Source organism: Dermochelys coriacea, chromosome 1, assembly GCF_009764565.3.
Source record: "Dermochelys coriacea isolate rDerCor1 chromosome 1, rDerCor1.pri.v4, whole genome shotgun sequence".
Classification (NCBI taxonomy): Eukaryota; Metazoa; Chordata; order Testudines; family Dermochelyidae; genus Dermochelys; species Dermochelys coriacea.
This window is the reverse complement of record NC_050068.2, coordinates 30,546,678-30,557,444: the sequence shown is the minus strand read 5'-3', so window position 1 is coordinate 30,557,444 and position 10,767 is coordinate 30,546,678. Positions and strand designations below refer to the sequence as shown.

Sequence of the window (10,767 nt, the reverse complement as noted above, 5' to 3'; positions counted from 1 at the left end):
GACTAAGAGTCTTTAAAACCTGGTTCTGGGGTGATCTGAACAAAATCTTTAAAATTCTCAGTGGGTATAAAGAAAATGATTCTAACGGCCTTTGAAAAAAATATTTTTGTTAAATGTTCAAAAAGATAAAAAATGAAAATCTATCTTTCATCCAGTTTTGTACAACTTTTGAGTATCTGCTCTGCTATGGTGCTTCCCTGGCTGTTATGTTAAAGGTGTAAGAAATGGCACATTTGGAATGTGCTGACAAGCAAGCAAAGTGATAGAATTTTTGTTAGAGAACCCAGTGCCTGAATTAGAACTCTATGAAAAGAGTTAGAGGATCAGCTATACGAGTTATGCTACCAGGACTTTCCCGATAAAATGATTTGAGCACAACACATTTGATTACCGCAAACAAGGTAAAAGTCATCCTGGGCACAGTCTCTACAAACACAGTAGTAAAAAGTCCCCTTGCTGAGAACATCACACACGCCACACTGTACAAATGCGCACACACACCATATATACTAAGGGTCATTTTGGCTTAGGTGCCAGTATGAGGAAAGGCCTTTAGATCTAGAATGGGAACTCCTCCTAACTGGTTACAGAATGGAAAAAAGACTGATACAGCAGAAGAATGTCTGGGATTAAAGCTGTTAGCACACAGTCCCTATAAAACCAATCTCTATCTGGTGAGCTCTAGAAGAAGGTCCAGTAGCCTTGCCAAGTGGAAACCTTGCTTGATAATTCTTATTTATCCAAGTGTCATTTGGGACACAACATTCCTCGAAGCATATTCTAATTGAACTCTGCATGTTTGCATGACTACAGTCCATGAAATATTATGGTCTCTCCATGATATGCATTCTTATATACTTCAGCTTAGCTTAATTACCAAATATATAAAGTACAGTACCATACAAAAATGGACTAAAAAATAAATCTAAGACTGACAGGAAAAAAGCAGATTTGTCTTCTTGCATTCCTTTTATTTGCCCATTTAGCAACTACTGTATGTTATGATTAAATGCCCAATGGTGGTTTAACTGCTATATGCACTGTTTATGAATTTAGACTATTTATTTTTCTATTAAAAATAAACATTTACTTCCTCTGCAGTTAAATTATACAATATTTGATGAAAAACAATAGCATTTATTTCCTTTTCAATTTGTGTTCAGTCATTTCCAGTTTACCTTGCAATAAAATTAATGGCTTCTTCTCTGCTCTGTTCTCTTTCTCTGGGGATGCTTTCAAAACATCAGATTGACAAATTTTGCTAATTCAATATCTATTCTTACATTTTCCAGAAAATATTTCCTGTACTTATCCAGTGGGCATATAACTGAACTTTTTCTTCTCTCCTACTGCCTTGTCACTGTGAGCAGCCAGCCTTAGGGGAAGCAACAAAAGCACTAGCTTCAAAGTCCTTATCAAACTTCACTCATTAAAAAAAAATTCCCAAACAAAACCAATGTACTGTACTAGACACCACTATTTAAAAACTAATGGTACACAACTGGGGATCACCAAATTTAAACATATTAAAAAAGTAAAGTACATTTGACAGAAATTACATTTGCTTACAAAAGTTTATTACATACAATCTGCATATTTTTGTTGGGCCAGTAAGTGTTTCCTCCCCAAAGAGAGGACATCTACAAAAACTAAGGAGAAAAAACTGATGAATCCTTTATCATTTTTCCAACACTCCTCTAAGTGTACCATGTGTATTTTTATGGGTCTTTAGGCATTTGCTTAGGGTTCCAGCTTCTTCATGAACATAAAGCTCCATCCATTGGTGTTATCAAGCTAAAGCAAACAAACAATGAAAAAAAAAAAGGTATGCAGTCTTCACCATGAGGTGGAAGGGACCATCAGTGCCAAGAGCAATGTTACAGATGACGAGGACGTAGAGAGAGCACGTAAAGTGGATTGAGAGCTTGTAACTTTTCCACCTGAAATGAAAAACAAAAACAAACAGGGAACAAATGGAATAAACTGTTCTTTCCATATTTGTCAATAACAAATCTTGTCAAACCAACTTAATAGCTTTCTTTGACAGGGTAACAAGCCTTGTGTATGGGGTGGGAGGGAGTGGTAAATGTGGTATATCCTGACTTTAGTAAGGCTTTTGATAGTGTCTCACATAACCTTCTCATAAACAAACTAGGGAAATAATCTAGATGGAGCTACTATAAGTTGGGTGCATAAGTGGTTGGAAAACCATTTCCAGAGAGTAGTTATCAGTAGTTTACAGTCAAGCTGGAAAGGCATAATGAGTGGGGTCCTGCAGGGATCAGTTCTGGGTCCAGTTCTGTTCAGTATCTTCATCAATGATTTAGATAATGGCATAGAGAGTACACTTATAAAGTTTGCAGACAGTTCCAAGCTTTCTTGGGAGGGGTTGCTTTGGAGGATAGGATTAAGATTCAAAATTATCTGGACAAACTGGAGAAATGGTCAGAAGTAAATAGGATAAATTCAATAAGGACAAATGCAAAGTACTCCACTTAGGAAGGAACAATCAGTTGCATACATACAAAACTGGAAATGACTGCCTAGGAAGGAGAACTGCAGAAAGGGATCTGGGGTTCTTAGCTAAATATGAGTCAATAGTGTAACACTGTTGCAAAGAAAGCAAACATCATTCTGGGATGTATTAGCAGGAGTATTTTAAGCAAGACACGAGAAGTAATTCTTCTGTTCCTCTCCATGCTGATTAGGCTTCAGTTGGAGTTTGGTGTCCAGTTCTGGGTGTCACATTTCATTAAAGATGAGGACAAATTGGAGAAAGTCTAGAGAAGAGCAACAAAAATGATCAAAGCTCCAGAAAACATGACCTATGAGGGCAGTCTGAAAAAATTGGGTTTGTTTGGAGAAGAGAAGACTGGGGTGGGGGACATAAAAGGTTGTTGCATGGAGGAGGGAAACAATTGTTCTCTTGAACCTCTGAGGACAGGATAAGAAGCTTAAATTGCTGCAAGGGTGGTTAAGGTTGGACATTAGGAAAAACTTCCTGTCAGAATAGTTAAGCACTGGAATAAATTGCCTATGGAGTATTTGGACACTCCATCATTGGAGATTTAGATTAGACAAACACCTGTAAAGGGTGATCTAGATAATACTTAGTACTGCCTTGTGCAGGAGACTGAACTAAAAGACCTCTCAAGGTCCCTTCCAGTCTTACTATTCCATGATTCTATTATTCTATTTAGAAGCTGTCAACAAAATGAGTAAAAATGAGATATAGGACCTTTCCCTTCATATGTATTGAATTTAAGAGAATCTGTAGTTCTGTGGAGTTAGAATCCTGATGTATGGCACCACTCATTTCATAATGGCCAGACAAGTATAAAGGAAAACAATACATTTCCAAGCTATCATTTCACCTGCGGTTACCAAACGTTCATCCATAATTGTTACTGGACTCCTACCATTTGAGTGCCTTTATGTGCATATTAGGAGGAAAAAATTAAATTAGTTTATTTTGTGAGTTGGTCACAGTGGCGATCAGTTTGGAGAAATGATGACACTATTTCTGTTTATGCGATTTTACTGAAGAATATTTCCATAAATATATTTATCATGAGAATGATAGTAATAATTACATTTAAGTCCTGGTATGTGCTTCTGTCTAAGAGAGGATGGACCCAGATCCTCAGGTTATTTCAGTTGATGGAATTTCATTGCAATTTATACTAGTTGAGGATCTGGCTATAATAATTGTTCACGGCTAGTTGCATTTTAAACTAGGGACTGTTTGTTCCCAAGAAAATGTTACAATATTGGTGCAAAAGTGTTGGTATAAAGTTCTCAGTGATCTCATTCCTCACACTGTCACCAGTTTTCAATAGGGACACTGTAGGCGTGTTTCTGCTTTGAGTTTCACCAGTGTGAATCAGGAGGAATTTCACTGAAGCCATAGAGTTATCATAAATGTGTGAGAACAATACAAGGTCCCATATTCTTGTGAGACTAATATAACCCACCAGTTTTATACTATTTTAAGATATGGTAAAACTACTTTATTCTATTTTTTTACTATGCATGAAAAATTGCAAGTGGTTTTACTAAGAGGCTGCAAATTTGTGAATGAGGAAGGGATCACAGTTTAAGTTAATATACATTTCTTTGCATATCAGAGTCCAAGCTCTTTGACTACAATACTAATTGAAATAATGTCAAAACATGACAAAAACTGAAGCTCACTGGTGAGTGTGCCAGGGTCTGCCAGCCATATTTGCTCAAAAAGCCAACTCCTATCATATATTTTCAGATATATTTTCATTCTGCTCTTTGTGATGAAGAGGCTGGAAGTCAGATTTCTCTTGATAAGGAGCCCCCAATCGCTTCAAAATATCGACTAATACACAAAAGTTGTCCATCTTGATGTGATCTTAAATCTTTTCCTACTCCCTAACAGACAGCTGTTTTTTTTCTTCCTCAGATAAGTCTCTCTTTTCCTCATACCAACTGGAACTTTGCCTTTATCTTGCACCTGAGAAGCAGGCATCCTCAGGTGATGCCATTTTAGATTTAGTATTGGTAAGTAGCGAGGACCGCACAGAAAAACTGGTTATAGAAAACAGTCTTGGATTGAGTGATCATGAGTTAATTCAGTTTAAACTAAATGGAAGGATAAACAAAAATAGGTCTGCAACTAGGATTCTTGATTTTAAAATGACAAACTTAAAACAATTAAGGGAATTAGGGAATTGATTGGACTGGATAAAAACTCCAGGATATGAACGTGCAGGAGGTTTGGAATTACTTAAAATTAAAGTTACAGAAATTATCTGAAGCCTGCATCCCAAGAAAGGGGAAAAAACTCATAAAGAAGAGTTGCAGACTAAACTGGATGACCCAGCATCTCAAACAGGTTATTAAGAGAAAGCTGACAGCCTACAACAAATGGAAGATGGGAGGGATCAGCAAGGAAAGTTACCTCTTGGAGGTCAGAAAGCGTAGGGATCAAGTAAGTACTGCCAAAAGCCAAGTAAAGCTGGACTTTGCAAAGGAAATTAAAACCAATAGTAAAAGTTTCTTAGCCTTTCAAATAAAAGGAAAATAAGGAAAGAAGAAGTGGGACCACTAAGCACTGAGGATGGGTGGAAATTAAAGATAATCCTATGTATGGCTTAACATCTAAATGAATACATTGGCTCAGTTTTAATAAGGGTAATCAGGAGCTTGGGGAAGTGGAATGGTGGTTAATGAGAAGGATATGATAGTAGAAATTACATCATCTAAGGTGGAAGCCAAACTCGAACAGCCTAATGGGATCAAATCAGGAGGCCTGATAATCTCCACCCAAGAATATTAAAGGAACTGGCACATGAAATTGCAAGCCCCATAGCAAGGATTTTTAATGAATCTGTAAACTCAAGGTTACACGCTATGACTGGAGAATTGTCAGTATTGTCATTGTTCGCTTATCCTCTTGCAATGGGGAGACGTGTGCAGTAGAATGTTTTGGAAAATTTTCTGAATATATATTTATACATGTTGCTATATGTTTATGCTCAAGAAGGCAATGTCAAAGAAATGGGACCTGCACTTGGAGAGGAAGATGGTGTAGTTTGTCATGGTCCTTAGTTCCTATAGGAGCACATTTCATAGCCATTTTATTAGTGACACAGTCTTCATCCTGGAGCTTTCGACAGTCTTTTACACATTCTGGACTCAGGCCATTGAGGTCTTTGAAGATAAGGACTGAAATCTTGAACTTGATTCAAAATTCTATAGGAAGCCACAGTAGAGAGCAAAGGATAGGCTTGATGTATTTTCTGTAGCCAGTATTGCTGAGGAGATGTACTATAGCATTCAGCCCCAGTTGAAAGCTTTATGTCCAGAAATATCACATTGCTGTCATCCAGCCATGAGGTAATGAAGACTTCAATAACTGAGGCCATGTCATTGCCCTCCAGGGTAGGACGGAGTGTCCTAGCCCACCAGAGATGGTAGATGTTGCTCTGTGAGAGCTCATTGTTAGTGAGGAATACAAGAAAACTCCTTAAATTGTGGACTGAATTGACCAGTTGTAGGTGCTACCATCAATCAAGGGAGTCAGTACTGTTGCTGCAAACTTTCCAAAATGCTTTCTGCTATCCACTATCATACCCCTTGTCTTGCTTGGGTTCAACTTCAATCAGCAGTTCTTCATCCATAAACTAATCTCATCCAAACACTGGGCCTTCTTGATGGTAGTGGTATGTGGTGTAGGACAGGAAGAACTGTGTCTCATTTGCATACTGCTGGCATATGTAGTTGTCTGACCAATTAATTTAATGTCTATATTTAGATGCTAAATAGGACCAGCGAGAGAACTGATCCTTTTGGGATTCCACAACTGAGGGGTCTATTTGTGAAGTTGCAGTTTTCCATCACTACTAGTTGAAGGCATCCCTTCTAACCATTTTAGCATATTACTTTGGACCCCTGTCACCTCTGTCAGGTGAGACAGCAGTATCTCATGCCTGACAGTATCAACACTGCAGAGAGGTCCAGGAGGATGAGAATGGATGTCTGTTCTCTATCCATTGACAGACATTCATCAATGCCACTAAAGCTGTTTTCATCCCATGTCCTGGCCTGAATCCAGATTGTACCAGGTCCAGGACACTAGTTTCAATTAGATGAACCTGAAGCTGGCCTTTAGCTAGCTTATCTATGAGCTTGGTCAGGAACAGGAGGTTCGGTCCTGGGTAAAAGTTGGGTAGAACTGAAGCATCCAGGGTGGGTTTCTTTGGTGTTGGTCGGATTATTGGGTGTTTGAAGGAGGAAAAGGAGACTCCATCCCTGAATGAGGCATTATTTCAGTGAGACGTGGCACCAGTTGCTCACAACTTTTTTACAAGCCAGGAAGGACCTGGGTCAGATTCATAAGTCTTGGGTCGTGATTCCATTAGGGTGTGAAGAATGTTTTGATAAGTCAAAGTACTGAACTCTGTGAATGCAGGTGGGTGGGTGCAGGTGGAGCAGTCGGTGCAGATGGGGCAGATCCAGGTTATATGTGAAGCCTTCCTGAATGTGCATGAACTTAGATGATGAGAACATAAGAACGGCCATACTGGGTCAGACCAAAGGTCTATCGAGACCAGTATCCTGTCTTCCGACAGTGGCCAATGCCAGGTGTCCCAGAGGGAATGAACAGAACAGGTAATCATCAAGTGATCCATCCCCTGTCACCCATTCCCAGCGTCTGGCAAACAGACAAGGGACACCATCCTTGCCCATCCTGGCTAATATCCATTTATGGATCTATCCTCCATGAATTTATCTAGTTCTTTTTTGAACCCTGTTACAGTCTTGGCCTTCATTGTATTCTCTGGCAAAGAGTTCCACAGGTTGACTGTGCACTGTGTGAAGAAATTCTTCCTTTTGTTTCTTTTAGGCCTGCTGCCTATTAATTTCATTTGATGACCCCTAGTTTTTGTGTTCTGAGGAGAAAATAACACTTTCTTATTTTCTTTCTTTACACCATTCATGATTTTATCGACCTCTATCATATTCTGCCTTAGTCGTCTCTTTTCCAAGCTGAAAAATTCCTGTCTTATTAATCTCTATAGCTCTTCACAGTATTAGGTACTTGGTTCTGATACACTATCTCATACATACTATGTGGCAGATTTATCTTCATGTGAAGGCTTCAATAGGGAAAATATATTTGTAGCCAATGTCTCCTTGTGAATACACTTAGTCAGGTCTGGCCTTAGGGAAAATGGTGCCCCAGGAGAACTTATATTTTGGTGCCTTTGGTCCCCACAGGCGCTCCAGTCCCTCATCGCCCCTGACCCCTGCGGGCTCCCCCCAATCACCTGCTGCCTCTCCCCAGTGCTTAATTTGTATTGAAAGAGGTACAGGGGCTCAGCCTCAGCACAAATTAAGCACTGGTTGGGTGGCTGGTGCTGGCTGGGCGCCCAGCTCTGAGTTTTGGGGAGTGTGTGTATGTGTGTGTGTGTTGGAGGAATGTGTGTGTGTGTGTGTGTGTGTGTGCGTGAGAAAGAGCGTGTGTTGGGGGGAGAGTGTGTGTGCCTGAGTGAGTGTGACAGTGTGCTGTCTCTCTAAGAAGACCATTCAGCGCCAACTCACAAGTGCCAGCACAGACCTGCTCCCCCTGACTCGCACCCCAACTTAGCGGAGACCAGGTACACAGGTGGGGGGGAGAGGGACACTCGACATCAGCACGCCCCCCACTCCGCTTCCGGCACAGCAAACAGGAGGCTCAAGGTCCTGAGCTTGGCTAGGAATGGCTCCATGGGCTGGGGGTAGACGGGAGGCAGGATCAGCAGTGGCTGCAGATGGCAGTGGAGCAGGGCAGTGAGGAAGGAGGAGTTACCTGGCTGGTCCAGCTGCCATCCCTGAAGCTTGGTCTGTCCCTCCTCTCCAGATGCTGCCACGCCTGCCTGGCTGCCTCTAAGCCCTGCTGGCTGTTGGCAGGACATGTGGGTGGGCGCTACCAACATGGCGCCCCCTTGAGTACCATGCCCTGGGTGGCGGCTCAGCCTGCCCAACCCTAAGGCTGGCTCTCCACTTACTTAACAAGTACATACCCATAATCCTGTTTGGTCTTCTTAGTTGTATGTTCAATTTCTCAGTAGCTCTGAAACTGAATCATTTAACCAATGACTTTATCTAATAACTATATTATCCATTGAAGTTAATATGTATTAATTAAGTGTAGTATGGTGTCATTTTAAGAATATGACAGGCCTGTATTCAAAATATAATCATGAACTTACCTGAAAAAGACGGTACCCTGATTTGGGAGCTGGCTGTCCCATCCCCTCCTTCACTGACTGCACAAACCTCTATGATATAGACACCAACATCAGGAAGAAATACCACTGCAGAGGTTTTCTGTGTTTCAATTACTTGACTATTGCTGTGACCTTCTTGCCAAAACAAGACCTATGGATGATACAGGAGTTTTAGAATCACTACAATAATCTTAGGTTAAATACTGGACTCTTTACTCAGGCAAAATTGCCATTGAAGGCAAAAAGTACTTTGTCTGAGAAAGGACTTGAGGAAGGACTGGAGGATTTGATGCTTCATCTTTAAATAGAGAATGCGGTCTTTTTCCTGAAGTTTTTTTCAAAATACTGTCAAAGGCAGAGCCCAATTCAAAGTCCATTGAAATCAATGGAAAGACTCCATTCACTTGGAACGGCTGGCTATTGAAATATGAAGATTCAGTATTTGTCCTCCAGTTTGGAGTAAACACACAGACACTAACTGAAGTGAAAGCGAAATTCAAAAATATTTTTAGGGTAAAGTTAGATTCAGATACGTATCAAAAAATTCACATGGATATCCAGATCTTCTGGGTATCCAGCTTCAAACTGAATGAAGATACTCTGAAGTAGAGCCTCATCAGGTGTAAACCAGCCAATTAGCTGAACTGAGGATTTGGCCCCCCTCTTGTAAAATTCAGTGCACCATTGTCTTGGTTAAGTGAGAAATACAAGTGCATACGTAGTTGTCGTTGCAGCATTTCAGTATGTAGACTTCTATTCCCAGAGAAAACTGACAAGGTTAGAGAAAATGTAAAGAAGTTACCTGAACTTTTTCTGAACCTCAAACATTTTGATAAAGGTTAAGGTAGTTTCTACTTGATCCAAACCAATTTACACTTTCCTGATACGATATTTGCAGTGATACAGAGAGTACCAGGCACTTTATTCTATAGGTATAATTATGTATGTATGCATGTATATATGTATGTTTCAAAATATAATTATAAATACACACACATACACATATATATAAATTTTTGTTTTGCTTTAAAAGACTGTACTGGATTCCTATGATTTTCCCATTTTATATTATGTGTTACTTATGGCTCTTTTCAGCTTTCACTCTTTAAAACTTCAAAAACTTAAAATGCCAGATGTTACAGTCACAGATTGCTGAATACCACCAACATACTCATAACAACTCTCAATATTTGTACTTTTGCTCTAATTTTAATGCTATTGAAGATGCTTTATCCTTCTGCATTTCTCTAAATCCTACTGCAAACACAATTAAATTTAAGTGTTATCATTTATTTCACTGCAGGTTGGTCTTATTAATAGCCGCTTTTGGACCAGATGTGATGGAGTAATCACCTCAGAAGGTGCATACTCAGTTTATAATCAGCAGTTGACAATCACCATTTGGAAAGTACAACATAGAGAAGTACTGGGACATTTAGTTCTTTTTCACTGCTTTTTTTATACATATCTGGGTGGAACAAGATTGCAGATGATCTGTACAATATAGAAAGCAAGCAAGAAAGAAAAGGAAGATGCGTGAGAGAGGGCCAAGACTGACCTTGTATCCCATTACATCAGATTCATTTGCTAGAGGTCTAACTGGCTCCCATCCCAGAGACACATGAGAGCCATCTTGCATCCACATAATATTGGTTGGTGCCTGGCTGGGAGCTAAGCAAAAAGAAGAATAAAATGACACCATGCACTTAAACATTCTTCTGCTTTTTTAAACCTTGGTGAGCATTTTAATCTTTTATTACATTTATGGTTGGCTGCATTCACAGATTCCTTCTCTAGCTAGAGTCCAATAAGGTGGTTTTCGCTCCAGGAGTGTCATTTTAATAGCTACAGTATAGAGCTTATTAACCTGAATCCTTTTATCTCTCTTCTGTCAAAAATGCTTAGCCTTGTTTTCCAGGAAGATAACATTTGTCTATTGTGAATGCAAATTTTGTCATGTCACTTTAAAATTCAGATATAAGCATAGAAGCATAGCCATGAATCAAAACTATATACCAGCTCT

General features: G+C 39.7%; 1 protein-coding gene across 2 annotated transcripts in view; it reads right to left on the bottom strand.

The window, feature by feature from the left end:
* Nucleotides 1-209: 209 nt before the first annotated feature.
* The window catches only part of CNTN5 (contactin 5), a 1,042,858-nt gene continuing 1,032,300 nt past the window's right edge, over nt 210-10,767 (bottom strand). For both annotated transcript variants that reach the window (XM_038372749.2, XM_038372738.2), the window contains 3 exons: nt 10,303-10,415; nt 8,727-8,895; nt 210-1,940 (listed from right to left, as the gene is read on the bottom strand). In XM_038372749.2, coding sequence (XP_038228677.1) covers nt 1,837-1,940; nt 8,727-8,895; nt 10,303-10,415 — 386 coding nt within the window. In that variant the 3' untranslated portion in view covers nt 210-1,836. The remainder of the gene's footprint in view (nt 1,941-8,726; nt 8,896-10,302; nt 10,416-10,767) is intronic.